General features: G+C 37.6%; 1 protein-coding gene across 1 annotated transcript in view; it reads right to left on the bottom strand.

The window, feature by feature from the left end:
- Positions 1-18,185, bottom strand: part of FAM13A (family with sequence similarity 13 member A) — a 265,769-nt gene that overhangs the window by 109,742 nt on the left and 137,842 nt on the right. Inside the window, 1 exon segment of the mRNA XM_015250473.3 lies at positions 4,946-5,109. Coding sequence (XP_015105959.2) covers positions 4,946-5,109 — 164 coding nt within the window.

Genomic DNA, 18,185 nt, shown 5'->3' on the forward strand with positions numbered 1-18,185 from the left:
GACCTCATCTATCATTTTGCTCTATAATTTTTAAAGTAAATATCAAGACAAAAGTCTGACACAAGATCTTATCTTGAAGAGACTATATCTGAAGCCAAAATAGTCATGGAAAGTATGGGTTATATGGTTGCTGTAGGTATGAGAAAAGGGCAGCCATAGAGGAGGGAGAAAGGGCTGGAAAGACTGGTAGAGGACTGAGCAAGAATTATCTTCTACATTGGGCACATGGAAGCCACTAAATAGTTCTGAGCAGGAGTATGATTTGTTTAAACATCTGTGTTTGCAGAGGTGGTACAGAGAGGGTAGTAATGAGGCAAAATAAGGACAGTGAGATTGTTGAAGAGCATTCTGGGATTGGCTGGCTATGGATGGATGATGGGGGTAGGGGGCAAGGGAAGGGTTGTGGTATCTGATGGATTAGGTTAATATGTCTGCTAGTAAGAGTGATATACGACACAGCAGAGTATTGGGAGATATAGAAGACATTGTATAGAGTTAGGAGTTGAAAACAGGCATAGGACCAACTTGTATGAAGAAAATGAATCCAGTAGGTTAGTGAGCTGCAGAAAATGTAGTAATTATCTAACAACAAGGTGATGTAAGCCTAAATTAGTCGAGATCAGGGGGAGAAAATGGGGAAATGGACATTAGAGATAACTGAAAAGGAAATACTGACAAGGTTTGGTGATCGATTATATAAAAGGTTTGAATCTAGTGGTTGAGAGACTGCAACACATAGCAAAATTCAGAGGAAAAGTGAGAACATGAGTTCTGTTTGGGTGGAGTGAGTTTATAGTAAAGGCTGAAGTGGAGATGGCTGGCAGGCATCAGAAACTTCAAATTGAGTTCAGGTCCATCCATGTTGATGCAAATGGTATCATTTCATTCTTTTTATGGCTGAATAATATTCCATCTTCTTCATCCAATAATCTGTCAATGGACATTTAGGTTGCTTCCATCTCTTGGCTATTGTAAATAGTGTTGCTATGAACACTGGGGTGTATGTATCTTTTCAAATTAGAGTCTTCTCTAGATATGTGCCCAGGAGTGGGAATGCTGGATCATATGGTAACTCTATTTTCAGTTTTTTAAGGAATCTTCACTCTATTATCCATAGTGGCTGCAACAGCTTACATTCCCACCAACAGTGCAGGAGAGTTCCCTTTTCTCCACACCCTCTCCAGAATTTATCATTTGTGGACTTTTGAAGATGGCCAGTCTGACGAGTGTGTGGTGATACCTCATTGTAGTTTTGATTTGCATTTCTCTAATAATTATTGATATACAGCATCTTTTCATGTGCCTGTTGGCCATCTGTATGTCTTCTTTGGAGAAATGTCTATTTAGGTCTTCTGCCAATTTTTTGATTGGGTTGCTTGTTTTTTTGATATTGAACTTATGATCTGTTTGTATATTTTGGAAATTAATCCCTTGTTGGTCACACTTTTTAAATCTATTTAAAATTTATGAACTAATCAACAACATTTACTGCAAATGAAACAGCTTCATAAGCTCATTTTTGAAATAAAAATTGGCATAATATCTATTCTGTTACTTCAAAGACATAGAAAGGATTTAAAATTTATTTTTAGTTAAATTAATTTTGATTATTTCCAGCTGTCTTTTGACAATTTATCTCACAATCTACTGAGGGATATAAAAAAAGGAAAAATATCTGCACAGGCACTACAGACTCACGGACAGAGACAAGATGTTGAATGAGTTTCTGCATAATGGTGGGTAACAAGGCTTGACATCAATGGTATCCTATCTAAACTTTTAAGGTTGCCCAGTGGGAAGGAGTCAGTTCTTTAAGTTCTTTAAGTTCTTTATACATAAAAAAAAATTGGAAAGTATAAAAGAAGTTTTAAAACCCTAGTACACATTTGTTTTAACTGGAGGTATGCTGACCAGAAGAACAAACAGAGGCTAGAGCAATGTTAGCTGTGCCTTTTCTCACTTCCTGATTTGCACCTCAGAAACACAAATTCATTCTCCTAAAAGGCAGCTCTTTTCTCCTTGCCTTTAGAAGAAAGAAACATTTATTTTCTTTTATTTTCTGAGTGGATGAATAACAATAATGACATAAATAACATTGGAATTTTCTCTTCTTCATTTCACTTAAGGCCTAATTTGTCACGCAGTCATCTGGGAAGATAACATGTACTCTAGTTCTCGCCACCTGCCACGGGTCACCCAGGTATGTGGACCTTGCTTTTTAAAATAGAGAAGAAAAATTTTCAAAGATGTGGTGTTTTTTATCTGTGCCTCTTATTCTTTCCTGGATGCTTCCTTGTGAACGAAGGCTGGTTTTGCAGTCCCTACACCCTGCCCTTCCGTGGGGAAGACTGTGCACCGTGGATGTGGGAGCCGTGCAGTCGCATGAACCCAGATGTGATGGGTGCACGCAGTACATAGCCTGCTTTAGTCAGGGTGTCACTGCCCAGTCTTTGGATTCCCTCCTAGAGGTCCCTGTTTTTATCTCCTGTTTTGAAACATTAGCTGCTTTCTCTCCCTGGACTGTATCTGTCACTCATACAAACCTGCCTACATTCCATTCATTAAAATACTATAATGCCCCCAATGAAGCAAAACACACAAACAATGAAGCAAAACAAAAAAAAAAAACCTAATCCTTTTTGGACCAAGTCAACAGCCTATTCTCTCGCTCTCCTTTGAGGCACAGAGAACTCTCCGCACCCCCTGGTCCTCAGTGACTGGAGGCTCTTAGTTTGCACAGGATCAGCTGTACAGCCTCCTTGCTGGTTTCCCAGCACCTCTTACTGTTCCCTTTAATCTTTCCTTCGGCAGAGTTGCCGCAGGATCTCTTATAAAATGCAAGTTGGTTTATATGATTTTCCTGCTTATGTTCCTATAATCACTTTCCCCCACTTTCAAGAGAAAAGCCAAACTCCTTAATATGGCACAGAGTTTTTCACCATCTGACCTATTACTTTTAGTCTCTTCCTCCACTGTTAGCCTCTCCTCCGTTTCTCCGCTCTCAGCTCCAGATGTCCTGACTCCCCGCTGCACTTGCACTTCTCCTCCAAGTTGTCCTCATTGTCCTGCAAGTCCTTGGACGTGTGGTTTTTTTTCCTTCCAGGAGCACCCTAATCTGCATTCCCTGTCCTGTACTTCCACATATCCTACCAGCCTTAGTTCAAAAGTCACCCTCTTCCTGAAACCTCAGATTCTCATTTCCTCACATGGTCTGTGACCTTCCTCTGTCCTGACACAGCAACCGGCAGACAGTCTTTAAAGTGTCTTAAGAAGAGAACTTGAATCTGATGTATGATTTTATCACCAGCTCATTTCACCATGCCTGGTACAAAACAGGCACTTAGTAATATGTATACTTAATGATAATTTTTGAAATTTTATTCCTTTAATCTCTGTCTCTCCCCAACTGTGGGACTTAAGTCTCTCATCCACTGAATCCCCAGCACCCAGCAGGTCAATTTCACATAACTAGATCTCAGTCAAGACGAATAACTGTTGAAGGAACCACCACTGTACTGGCCTCCAAGCTCTCCTCTTCTAATCAATCCTGCATGCTGATGGAAGATCACTTTTCCCAACGTACCGAATTACCATGGTTCCCATCCCTTACTGCTACCTAGCTGGAACTGTACCTGGCTTCCCGTTCTTTACATGTGGGAAGAAGCCAAGCTTCCCTACCTCAGTTCTTCTATGCAGAAATGATCTTTCCTTGATCTTCACAGGCTCCCTCCAGACTCCCCCGATTCTTGTCTCAATTCAGGTTTCCCTACCTTCACAAACTAAAATGGTCATTAAGTCAGTCTATTACGTTAACTTGTTGTTTCTTAGTATACTCACTTACTACAGCTGAAATAATCTTCTTCACAGGCTTTTTTTTTTTTTTCCCGTGTCCTGCCACTGCCTCCCTCACCGGACCGTGAGGTCCATAAATATCAGGGTCTGGTTGGCTTTGTTCACTGCTGCATCCTCTGTCCTAAAGCACTTCCTGTTTGGAACCACAGCTCAAGGGCTGAACATCTGTTCAATGGAGGCAAGACTGGATGCAACACAACTTCAGGCTGGCATTCAAGGTCCCCGAAGGTTTGGCCCCTCCACCTTCCCAGCTGTTTCTCCCACCAGTTCCTCCTCATATGACCCCTGTTTGCTGTTTCCCAAATACCTACTCTGCCTCCTACCTGGACCCACCTGCAAGAGCCTTGTCTTCTTTTTCTTCCTATTTAAATTATTTTCATTTTTAAAATCCAGCTCAAACTCCATCTCTTCTATAAGGCAATCCATTGTGGTAAGCTCTTGAACTGTATTATTTATACAATGTCTTAAAAATCCTTCCACTCCTTAGAGCTCTCTGTCTTATATTTGCAATGGTATTTTTTTTTAAAATTTAGAAATAGGTTTTAAGTTATAATAGAGAATACAAATTTTCAAGAGGGAAAATTCCATATGCTAGGAATAAATAAGACTCAGACCCTATTTTAAGAAAATTGTATGCCTTTTTCTTCAAGTACACTGAATAAGTTTACTTTCAGGTATAATGCACCACATAATTAATGTTAAAAGGCAACATTCAAATTTTGTTAGTGAGAGTTGGTTCTAGTAACAATTATGATGTCCTCTTTAATTACAGATAATATTGGCCACTGAACATACTATGAAAAGGCATCCAAAAACACTCTTCCAACTTCTAACTATGACCCTAGCACAGTCCAACTGATTACATAATTTGTTTTAATCCAGAAAATAAAATATAACAAACCAGAAACACTTCTGTGATAAGAACTATTAGTCAGAAAATTTTCAAAACTTAGAGTGAATTGTAAATAGTTTTCCCAATCTGCATCCTATTGACCCCAGTGGTGGGTACACGTGGACACATCTCCATGTGCGAGCCTACACATCAGCCCAGACCACGCAATATGTAATGCGTAAACAAAAGAAACATGCCAACCTGGAGAGTAACTTGGCAGCAGTAGCATCCTCGGCTGAATTTGTATCATCCCAGCAGGGTTTTCTACGACTGATCCGCAGGCTGACCTGAGGAACGCCATGAGATAGCTCTGGTTGGGGAAACCTGTGGTTCTGAATAGATCCCTCACTCCTGGATTTGGGGATCTAAAAAATAAAATTTAAAAATGAAAGAGAAGAATTTTAAAAATCTTTCCAATTATGTTACTGAAGATAATTTCTTCCACTTTATTAATATTCTAATGTATTAATCACACTGCAGGAAAATATCAACCTTAAGCATGAAATTTAAAATGCATGTAAAAATTCTTATATAGCAAAGGGGATAGTGAAGGGGAGATACCGGTATTTCTAAGGGGAACTTTCAAACCATATACAGCCTACACCCCTCTCCTGAGTCCTTGTACAAATCTTTTGCAGGCCTACCCTTAGGATAATTATTCTATGTAATGAGAGATTATGACAGTCTATCAGACTGCAACCTGGAGTGAAGGAAAGAATAAATAGAAAAAGGCAGAAAAAATGTTGGAGAACCAGTGAAATAAAGAACACCAGTGTCAGAAAGTTGTTTACTACCAACAAGCAAAATACATAAGTTTGCTAGTTTCTTTTGCAATCCTCTTCTGTAGGGCAAAGAATGGTCTAAAAAATTTTAATTAAGGAAATAAATAGGAAAAACACAACATTTTAACCTCTATCTCTGGAAGCACGGACAACACAAGTGCCAAATGAATACTAAGCGTGTTGGCTTCTCATATCTGAGGTCCCTCCAACCCCAGAAATACCCTCATGCTCTCTTATTTTAGATCAGAAAGAATGTGAATATAACCAATATTCTTTTCCTAAAAATGTGCAAAAACATGTCAGAATTGCAGGAAAATTTCAAACCCTTGGATCACCTGTGTCTGTCACACGGGAAGCTTTTTCTCATCTCCAGGACTTTTTTCCTGCTTGTCTTTCACCAAGAATGCCATCTGTTCATCACTGGCCAATCACCATGCAAACCAAATCCCAACTTCCTTCGAGGCTGAGGTGCCCACAGAGCTTCACTAACTGCCCTCAGGTCTCACTAACCTTTCCCAACTCTGAATTCCTGTAACTCACCACCACACAATCTACACTTGATTACCTTATCTGAAACCGTAATCTTAGTTGTCTCAAGTTTCTAAGTCATATGACCTCAACCAGATCTCCTCTTCTACCCTTTCTCTCTCTCTTCTTCATTTTTAAACATTTTATTTATTTCATTTGTTTATTTTTACTTATTGATTTTTTTAACGGAGGTACTGGGGAGTGAACCCAGGACCTCATGCACACTAAGCATGTGCTCTGCCACTGAGCTATTTCCCTCCCCACTTTCTTTATTATTATTTTTAACATTTTTACCAAAAAGTCTAGCAAAGTTTTAAACCCACTAATAAATAAGGTCAGACAACACACTTTAAGATGTTTCCAAGATACTGACTGACCAAGAGGCTAGGATAATGGACAATTAAAAAAAGTAATTCAGGGACAATTATGAATGTAAATGTTTAATAAATTCATACCACTATGAGGATTACATACAAATAATTTAGCAAAGAGTTACATTTAACACAAAATAAAAACCAAATAAAAGCTAGCTTTTATTAATATTGTGTACAATTTGCCCAAATCTGATGATTACCAATTAATTGTTCAGTTGTATTTCTCTATAGAGCACTCATAAGCTCATGAAAACCAAAGGAAAATTTTTTAAGAATTATGAACTAACTGTAATTCATAGATATACATGCCAAGAATACATCTAAAAGAAATACTCAGATAAACAGCAAGAGACCATGAAAAGTATAAATATATAATATTATATATTTCATAAAGGGGTTCCTTTTGCATGTGATCTTTCATAAGAATAGACATAAAAAATCAATAGAAAAACACTGAAAAAGTAGTAAGATTTCCAACTAGTTAGCTAACATCTAGACTTAATTTTCTCTCAATATTAAAACTAAAAACTAAATTAAAACTATTTAGAAGAGCAGTTGTTTGGCAATATTTCATGATGTTAAGATAAGGACATGACATTTTAGGTTTAGTGATAATTTTGGATTCTAAATTTGTTTCAACGATTTATGTAAAAAATATTCCAAAGTAAAAAAAATGGTAATACACAGCTTATTCCATCTTGCCAGTTTACATTACGACAGATTGCATAACGCCGTAATAGACTTCAGAGGCCAACCACCACATCAGCTACACTTAGAATCTAAGTGTTTTTACTGATGATTTAATTTCTACAGAAATAACATAGATAAGATTGTCATTAATCATAGACTTTAAAATATCAACTCATTACTTATATCAAAGGAGTACAAAGAATTGAGCTTGTGCACAGAACATGAAAATACTATGTGAAGTTTATGAGAGAACAAAATTGTTACAAAAAGGAGCTTAGTAACTCTGAGATGACCAGAACTACGGAATACATACACACATTTTAAAAGGAATGCACATTTTTAAAGGTGATTAATGATCTTCTTGAAGATGTACCTTGAAGACCGTTCATTTTCAACACAGAAATGATGACTATAAGAAAAATGAATACAGAGATAAGATTTTAAAACCTGCTGTTTTACTGATATAATTCATTTTACTACTACTGTATTAACTTTGAGAAAAAGGAAGGCATCACTTTCTCTACTTTAGCTGGAACTGAGCTTTTTAGGAACCCAGGGTTTGGGCCTTGGCCTTGTAATGCTGGTAGAGGAGTCGTTTCATTTTTATGCCTCTAGGTGTCCTTTCAGACAGCACGGAGTTCAGTGGTGGACTCTGAGAGGGCGCTCAAAGCCCCTTTCATCACAGAACTCTCTGAGGAGTATGACACCAGTCGGCCAAGGCCAAGGATACAAGGGACATGCTGTTACAGTGTGGCCTTAGAGCAGCGGTTCTCACCCAGGGCCAATTTTGTCCGGAGACACTGTTGGTTATCATGACCAGGTAAGTGTGAGGGAATCCAGTGGGTAGAGGCCAGAGCTATGGCTGACAGACATTCTACAATGTGCTGGACAGCCTGCCAGGACAAAGAGCTACCTGGTCCGAAGTGTCCTGCAGAGGGAATGGGGAGAGGAAATCGCTATGCAGGTAGTGCCTCTCTCCATGCACTTCTCTTCTGGCTCCGTCTTCCCTTTTTGCCATTGGCTTGTTGAGATAGAAGGGGCCAAGATCAGCTCTGAGTTTAGCAGGGATGGGTCAAGGAGGCCACACAGGCCTGCCTTGTCTACACAAGGGGCGCTAGTGACTCTGAGGTTCAGCCCAGCTCTGTGGGGCAGGGACTTACTGAAATAAAGATAAAAGCCTTATTTGAAACAAACAGAGTGAATGTGCTTGCAGAGGTCCACCTGCCGCCTCCTCACACTGCGTGGCTACTGTGGGGAACTGGCCAAGGATTTGGGACACTGGCTGGGGTGGACAGCTCTCTCTTTTCACTGGAGATATCCACTAGCTCACACCACACTGTGCTCCTTCATTTTAGTGATTTCTTTGAGATAACTTTTGTACTTGAAGGCGAAAACTGTGAAAGCCCTCAAACCATCTACAAACAACATTTTGCTGAGAATTCTGCAATTGGCTGTTTGAGATAAAGATCCAGGCACATGCGGTGTGATTTATGTGTACAACTAAAATACAAACAATTCTAGGAATCTTAAAGAAAGCACATTCCATGCATGTATTTGCAGGTATGAAATAGTCTTAAGAAGTAATGTGAGCTGCCTTAGTATTTGAGATGCCAGAGGAGTACAAACAAAAGAAAAATCTGAAAATGTAAAATTAAGATATATTCTCTTAGATGCCGTGGCGGTTACTGGTATAAACAAACACTGAGTGAGCAATGACTCTGTGCTAGGCACACTGCCGAGAGATTTACATAAATTAACCCATTTAATTCTCACAACAACCCAAAGAGGCAAGGGATTTTATTACCACCATTTCACAGCTGGGGAAACTGAGGCACGGTTGGAGTTACCTGTCCAGAGAGGAAGTGGCAGAGCCACAGCTACAACCCAGACAGCTGGGTGCCAGGACTGTGCTCACCACCACTCTCTTACGTGGTCATATGTTACACAGGAGAACTGCAAGAAGAAAGGGCATTTTTGGATAAAAGCCACTTTATATCCGATAATGCAACCCATTTTCTTCTTTTTTAGGGGGCATTAGTAGTTAAAACTTTCCTTAAGTTTATCCCTCTGGCATCCACTGAACCATTCTAGAAATACAGTCTTAGAAAGAATAATCAGATATGAAGAAATGACATGGAAAATGTGTTCATTAGATTTTTATTTTTAACAGGCCAAAATATAACCATTCTAAATCACCAAATTACTATAACAGATAATTGCTACATCTAGATAGTGAAAGATTATTCAGCCATTAAAATATCTACAAAGTTTTTAATGAGACTGTGAAATAATTTTGTTATGATATATAATACGGTGTGAGCTCAGTTAGCAAATGAAAATGCATAGAGATAGTTATGTATCTCCAGTAAGGCTTGGAGCATCAGCATGCTTAAAATATACAAGAAGAGATTTCAAAAAGAATATGAAAACGAATATATGAATGTTCATGTATGAATGAAGAACTATGCTGTACAAGAGAAACTGACACAATATTGTAAACTGACTATACTTAAATAAAAAATATACATATACAAAAAAACCCAGAAATAGACGCATTCCCAGAAAAAAAGGAGTAAATTTCAGAGGCCAAAAAACAAATTTTGCCATAGTCAGCACTACAAATGTTTTAAGATGATCTCATCTTTAAAAACTGAACAAAGAATCTAGCACCAAAAAAACCTCTGTGATATCAGGCTCTGATTTACCCTGACACACTGATGTGACTAAAAATAAAAGACATAGGAAAAACGAATTAGTGCCTTAACCTAATATTTATCCATATTAATTTGTCACTGAGGGTACAACAGTGTCCGCAGTCCCATGGGCGAGTGTAGGGCAGGAACTGTCTGCCCTGCAGCACTGAAACAAGGGAAAGGCAGGTGAATCAGAAGCAGTTTACTGGATGGGACCTGTCTCTGCAGTTCATAGCTCCCTTCCTTTTGCGTAGGGAAAGAGTGTTTCCTGATTATTTTAAGTTTCTTCCCAGAAAAGCGATGTGCATGTGAATCAACTGCAGGAAAACTTACAATTTAGCACACTATTATGAAATAATATTAGCAATACATAATGTTTAATAAAAGTTTAGCATAATAAACTTAAATGTCTGGAGTCACCCTAAGCACTGGTCAGTTACAAAAATTTTAAGTCTGCTCTTTCCATCATCAAGTACTTTGAAGATTAGAACAGGGCAGAGAATACATTCAAGGCTCAAAGATAAAAGAAGATTGTGAAAAAAAGGATGAAAGCAGAAAAGTTCATTTTTAACATTTAGACTTTCTAAATAAAGTTCATTACACGTCTTTAATATCCTTGACTTTTTCTGTCCTCCACTTGTCATTTGTATGAAGGAGGACAAAGTCTCTTGCTTTTCCCTCACACTCATTAAACTCATCATCTTCCTAAGAAGAATGTTAAAGTAACTACCAGAAAGGACATGTTTAGCTCTGATTCTTTTTTTTGTTAAAGAATATCTAGCTTAAAAAAATTTTTAAAACCCCTAAATTAGCAAAAAGAAAAAAAAATCTTTGTTTTTATGCAAAAAAGTTAAACTTTTGTTTTCAAAACTGGAGTTTGCTTACTAAATGGCAGCAATTTTCCTTATAATTTGATCTATTATGTGTCAGCTATAGTGTGAACTAATTAATATTCCAGGGTTTTTTGTTGTTGTTCTTAGTCAACCAATTTAAGAAATGATAAATTTTATTATCAAGATTATAATCTTTTTTAAAAAGCTAAATTATAATTGATTTACAATATTGTGTCAGTTTCAGGTATACAGCAAAGTGATTCAATTTCATATATATGTGTGTATGTACATATATATATTCTTTTTCATATTCTTTTTCATTATAGGTTATTACAAGAAACTAAGTATAGTTTCCTGTGCTATACAGTAGGTCTTTGTTGTTTATCTGTCTTACATATAGTAGTTTATACATGATAATACCAAACTCCTAATTTATCCCTCCTCCACCCTTTTCCCTTTTGGTAACCATAAGTTTGTTTTCTATGTCTGTGAGTCTATTTCTTCACAGTCTTATTCTGTAAATAAGTTCATTTGTATCATTTTTTTAGATTCTACATATAAGTGATATCATATATTTGTCTTTCTCTGACTTCACTTAGTATGATAATCTCTAGGTTCTTCCATGTTGCTGCAAATGGCATTATTTCATTATTTTTTATGGCTAAGTAGTATTTCATTGTGTATGTAGGTATATATTTATGCACACACTACTTCTTTACCCATTAATCTGTTGATGCACGTTTAGGTTGCTTGCATGTCTTGGCTATTGTAAATAGTGCTGCAATGAAAAATGGGGTGAATGTATCTTTTCAAATTTAGTTTTCTCCAGACATATGCCCAGGAGTGGAATTCTAGGTGAAATGGTAAGTCCATCTTCAGTTTTTAAAGGAATCTCCATACACTGTTCTCAATAGTGGCTGCACCAATTTGAATTCCCACCAACAGTGTAGGAGGGTTCCTTTATCTTCACACCCTCTCTAGCATTAATTATTTGTAGACTTTTGGTGATGGCCATTCTGAGTGGTGTGAAGTGATACCTCATTGTAGATTCGATTTGCATTTCTCTAATAGTTAGTGGTGCTGACTGTGCCTGTTGACTATCTGTATGTCTTCTTTGGAGAAATGTCTATTTGTATCTTCTGCCCATTTTTTGACTGGGTTGTTTGTTTTTCTGTAATTGAGCTGTATGAGCTATTTGTATATTTTGAAAATTAATCCCTTGTCAGCACATCATTTTCAAATATTTCCCCCCATTCTGTAGGTTGTCTTTGGCGGGGTGTGGGGGAAGAGGTAATTTATTTTATTAACTTTAGAGGAGGTACCAGGGATTGAACCCATGACCTCCTGCAGGCTAAGTATGTGCTCTACCTCTTGAGCTATACCCTCTCTCTAGGTTGTCTTTTTGTTTTGTTTATGGCGTCTTTTTGCTGTGTAAAAGCTCTTAAGTTTAATTAAGTCTCATTTGTTTATTTTTGTTTTTATTTCCATTATCCTAAGAGATGGACCCCAAAAAATATTGTTGTGATTTAAGTCAGAGATTTACATAAATTAACCCATTTAATTCTCACAACAATACAAAGAGGTAGGGGATTTTATTACTACTATTTCACAGCTGGAGAAACTGAGGCACAGTTGGAGTTACCTGCCCAGTGAGGAAGTAGGAGAGCTCTTGGTCCCAGTGCACGTGATATTTTGTGTGTGCCATTTAAGAGTGAAATCTCTATTTCCCCCAGAAATTGTAGCAGCTCCACAGGACTGGGAGAAATAGAGATGTCATTTTTTTGAGAAAACTATCAACATGTTTTAGGGAATTTTATGGGGTTAGTTTCTGCACATACCTTTCTCTCTCTTTTTTTTTTCTATAAAACTGGATCAATGTTAAAGTTATAACTAATTAAAATCTCACCCTGATCTAAAATTTAGAGTAAATCTGTACTTTAGGATACAATTGTTTTACCTTAGTTTGTTAGAAAAATTACTCGCATGTGAAAAGCCAAAAATTTCACAAATGAAAAAGAGTTCATCTTGAAATATAAGAGATCAGATTGATTACAGATTCACACTGTGGCCCAAACAAGTAACAGACCTCTTAGCACACTGATGAAAAACTGAAGCAGATACAAATAAAAGGAAAGATATGCTTATGGGTAGGAAGAATTAATATTGTTAAAATATCCATAATACCCAAGGCAATGTACAGATCCAATGCAATCTATATCAAAATTTCAATGACATATTTCACAGAAACAGAAAAAAAAATCCTAAAATGTGTAAGAAACCACAAAAGACTGAAACAGTCAAAGCAATCTTGAGAAAGAAGAACAAAGCTGGATGCATCACACTTTCTGATCTCAAATTATATTACAAAACCACAGTAATTAAAACAATATATTATTGGCATAAAAACAGACACATAGATCAATGGAACAGAAAAGAGAGCTCAGAAATAAACTCATTCTTACCTGGTCAATTAATTTCTGACAAAGGAGACAAGAATATACAATAGGAATAGAACAGTATCTTCAATAAACAGTGTTGAGAAAACTGGACAGCCACATGGAAAAGAATGACACTGGACCACTATCTTACACCATACACAAAAATAAATTCAAAACAGATCAGAGACTTGAACGTAAGACCTGAAACCATAAAACTCCTTGAAGAAAACATCAACGGTAAGCTGCTTTACATCAGTCTTAAAAATCATTTTTGGATTTGACACCAAAAGCAAAGGCAACAAAAGCAAAAACAGACAAGTAGGACTACATCAAACTAAATAACTTCTGTATAGCACAGGAAATCTATAAAATGAAAAGGTAACCTACTGAAAAGGAAAAAATATTTGCAAATCATGTATCTGATAAAGGGTTAATATCCAAAATATATAAAATTCAATTAGAAAATGAGCAGAGGAACTGAACTTTTCCACAGACAGACAGACAGATGGCCAACAGGTATATGGAAAGGTACTCAACTGATCATCAAGGAAATAAAAATCAAAACTGCAAGTGAGCTATCACGTCATATCTGTTAGACTGCTATTGCCAAAAAAACAAGAAATAATTGTTGCCAAGGATGTGGAGAAAAGGGAACCCTCGTGCACTGCTGGGGAAATGTAAATTGGTGCAGCCATTATGGAAAGCATTATGGAGGTTCCTCAAAAAATTAAAAATAGAATTACCATAGGATCCAGCAATTCCACTGCTGGATATTTATCCAAAGAAAATGAAATCACGATCTTAAAAAAGATACCTGCAAACCTATGTTCACTGTAGCATTATTTACAATGGTTAAAACATGGAAACAGTCTAAGTGTCCACGGACAGAAAATTGCATAAATAAAATATGATTATATATACACACATATAAGCACACACAATGAAATGTTATTCAGCCATAAAAAAGGAAGTCCTGTTGGTGCAGATGGATTGACCTTGAAAACATCATGCTAAGTGAAATAAGTCAGAGAAAGACAAATACTGTATGATCTCACTTACATGTGGAATCTTAAAAAAATAATGAATCCGTAAGATATAGAGAACAGACCAGTAGTTGCCAGAGGCTGAGGGTAGGAGGTGGGCAAATTAGGTGAAATGGGTGAAGTGGTCAAAATTAGAAACTTCCAGGTATACAATAAGTCCCAAGGCTGCAATGTACAGCATGGTGACTACAGTTAACAATACTGCGTTGTATGTTTGAATGGTGCTAAAAAAGGTAGATCCTAAAAGTTCTCATCAGAAATTAAAAAAAAAAGGAACTATGTATGGTGATGGACATTAACTAAATTTACTGTGGTAGTCATTTCACAACATACACAGTTATCCCTTGAACAACATGGGGTCAGGAATGCCAATGAAAATTTGTATTTAACTTTATAGGGGGGCGCTCCATATCTGTGGTTCCATGTCGGTGATTCAGTCCACTGTGGATTATGTGGTCCTGTACCACGTAGTTATGGAAAAAAAGATCCACGCGTAAGTGACCCAAGCAGTTCAAATTTGTGTTGTTCAAGGGTCAACTGCATATATCTCAAATCATTATGTTGCACACCTAAAATGAATACAATATTATATGTCAATTATATCTCAATAATAAAAAGATAGAGTGAGATAGCAGCTTAGGTTTGTGGGTCTCTCCAGCTCGGTTCAGATGCTGGAGTAGACAAGCAGTGAGTAGCCTGCTGGTTTTAGAGACGGTTGGGATTTAAGGCAGCAGATATTAGCTTCTTTATTCCTGTATTGTCATTGCTTGTTCAGCCTCATGAGACTGAGTGATGCCCAAGAGTATGCCTTTGTTATTGTTGTCTCCTCTGCCTATAACTCTTCGGCAAAAAGGTGATTAACGAGCATTCGATATCATATTTTCTTTATGAAAACATTTATAAATTACTTTGTTGGCTATTCTCCCTCCTCAAAACACAGAGCTGATGAAATCAGATTTACTTATAAATTATATATTATAAAACTATGATCAGTTTTTCCCTACAAGTTCTTTATATTTAAATGCAACAAAATAAAATTTTCAGAAAGTAATTATATTCCCTTTTCTAAGAACTAATCATATGAGTTCATCAAAGTACTATTCAAACGTGAAAATGTCTTTTGGTAACATCATGAGTGAGTTCTTAAAAAGACTATCTTACTCTTCAAAGCATAGATATGGGGGGTTAGTGTAACACACCCTAGGTTTCTCCAAAAATCAGAGTTAACTCTTCATGGAAAGAGAAGTTATTCACAGGCTTCTGGGCTGTATGACTTCACATACTGTTCAGCAGCAGCTGAGCTTCTTCCTCTGGAAAACTCTTAGAAATCATTACTTCTTCTATGTCTGTGAACAGTATGACTATTACCTGGTGATCTGTTTGCATTTCTACCCTAAGTCCATAAATAAAGGTATAGCTTTCAGGGGAAGGAAAAGCAGCTCTCACATCAAAAACAGCGAAGGGATATTGCCTTTAAAGCTCTCTCTGGAGGCGCTGTTTTGGTGAGCAGGGCAGCACATTTCTATCTGCATGTATTTGTCAATGTGTGTTGTGAGCATGACTGCCAAAAAATGATTAAAGGAATAAAAAAAATGCTATTTGTAGTCCAAGCTTTCTTTTAATGCAGTCCTTACTGTAAACAAAGAAAGCTGATGGAATGTTTTGTATTCCTTTTGGCAAACTCTGAAACTAATGAACCCTCGTCCACAAAGCCACCTGGGAATTACAAGGCCCAGAGTCAGTGGGGTCTCTGTGAAAGCAATCTCCACTGGGGTGCTGCTCAGTGTAACCAAACTATGAGGCGTCACCAGTTATTTAGTTTTAGTAAAACACCCATTCTCAAAGGATTAAAAACAATTTCCATGGTCATAAATATAAGTGAGTATTTTATAACATATTAATTTATGGGGGAGAAACTGGCTTTGACTCTATGTATTTCTCCTGTTGCTAGCTGCATGATTTTAGGCAAGTCCCCTAACTTCTCTAAAGCTGTATTGCCTCATCTGTATAATTAAAAACCTGCACCTCATAAGACGTGATGGAAATTAAATGAGATAATTTGTGTTCCATTAGTGCCGGGGAGAGAGTAAGCACATAATAAAAGACAGAAGTGAGAGCTATTAATTTTAGTAATTAACAAACACAATAAAGGACTTCAGAACTTGGGACAACATGTCACTATTACCAAATTAACCGAGTGATTTAATCTTAGACAGCATTCTTCAAATTTGACAACAATGCAATTTAATAAGCATTTATTAACAATTATGACATGCTGGGCCTCAGGCTAGGCCCTGGCACCATTAATGATGCTGGCTGCAGTCTTAAAGAAGAAGGCTGTCTAGCAGGGAGACAGACACACAGACTCTTGCCTCCAGGAACAAAGCACAAGTGCAGTAACAGCTAACTGCTGGGTGCTTACTAAATAGGAGGCACAACGTTTAAGCGTGGCATGTATATTTTATCATTCTCCATTAAAAATAACTATGAAATAGGTACTATTATTTCCATTTTATTGATAGGAGAATCGAGATAGAGAAGAAACTTGCCCAAGGTCACCCCACTAGTAAGTGATGAATCTAGTACTTGAATTTCTGGCAATCTGATGAAAGAGTCAGCAACCTTAACTGTTACACCGCCGTGCCTCTTGTATTTTTAAAAACATTCCATGGCAACAGACATTTACTGAGCACTTACCACCTATAAGGCACTAAACATACAAGGGAGAATAAATGAGACCTGATTTTTGCACCCTGGAGCTTGCAGTATAGTAGGGAAGACAAATATTAATCATATAACTGCATGAATATATACACATGAACTATGCCAAGCACTGGGAATAAGACAGAAGTGTTAAGTAAGGAATGTATAATGTGTGCACTGTTATCTGAGCATCTAATCAAGGCATATGATTAATTCTGCCTAGACAGTGGTGAGAGGGGAAGGCCTTTCAGATAATAACAGGAACAAAGGTACAAAATAAGAAACCTGAAATGACTGGGCACAGAGGGGAACAGAGAGGTGGGGGCAAGAGCTGAGGCTGAAGGACTGCTCTGAAGTCTGACTGTTCAAAGCACGTGTACTGTGCTGAATGGTCTGACTTTTACTCAGTATTCAGTGGTGAAGGAAGCACTTTATAATAGCTATTCTGGCCATGTTGAGGACAAAAGACTAGGGTGATACTAATATATTTTTGGATTGAAACTCCCTCAAACACTAACCTTTACTGATGATATAAGGCTCTATATTACATTCACACTTTTTTCATCTTCTAACTTTAATATTCATTAAACAGAGTGTGTGGAATAGAAAATGTGGGGTTGCCTTCTCAGTGCTCATATCCCTCCTTCTTCTCTGCCAATGTCCCTGATTTCTAGCGGTGTGCCATGGGGTTCCGAAGAAGGTGGCTCTGGGGTGGATCATGTGACTAGACTAAGCCAATAAGGGCACGCCTATCTCCAAGCCACAGTCAAAGGTTCTCTCTTGTTTGACTGAACATAGTAGAGATGGGAGAGAATTCTTTACAGGTCTCTTATGTTTCTGTGGGTCTTAAGCAGAGGCATTGACTGCCTTTGTTCTGAATTATCTTTCCAAGGTGTTTGTATAATGAACAGCCTTGGAAGACAAGATAGACTCTGCATCTGAAGTAGAGGCCGGTTTCCTTATAGCCTTGGAAAACAGAGATAGCATCTCCTTCTGGAGCAAAGGGCAGTCATGCTCACTGCCCATTATAAAAGATTCAGGTCCCCTGAATTCAGAATACCTCTCCAGTAACACAACTGACTGCTAAGATATCACTCTGCGGGAAGTGGGATTTGGCTAATCAGCATAAGAAATGCTGGCTATTGCTACTGCTGAGAGTAATAAAGTGTCCTTCATCTCAGACCTAGGAGTCTCATGTCTTCTAGTAGCATCCATGAAACTGGCAGATTAACTTGTCAGCTTGCAAATAGGGTAAAATCTCATACCCTTCACACCTCTCAATTGGTAGCACATAGCCCTCAAAGCCACTGGCAGCCATCTTGGGGCTGTAAGAGGGGTTGGTCCTTGTAACATGAAG

The sequence above is a fragment of the Vicugna pacos genome, chromosome 2, assembly GCF_048564905.1.
Source record: "Vicugna pacos chromosome 2, VicPac4, whole genome shotgun sequence".
In the NCBI taxonomy this organism is placed as follows: Eukaryota; Metazoa; Chordata; class Mammalia; order Artiodactyla; family Camelidae; genus Vicugna; species Vicugna pacos.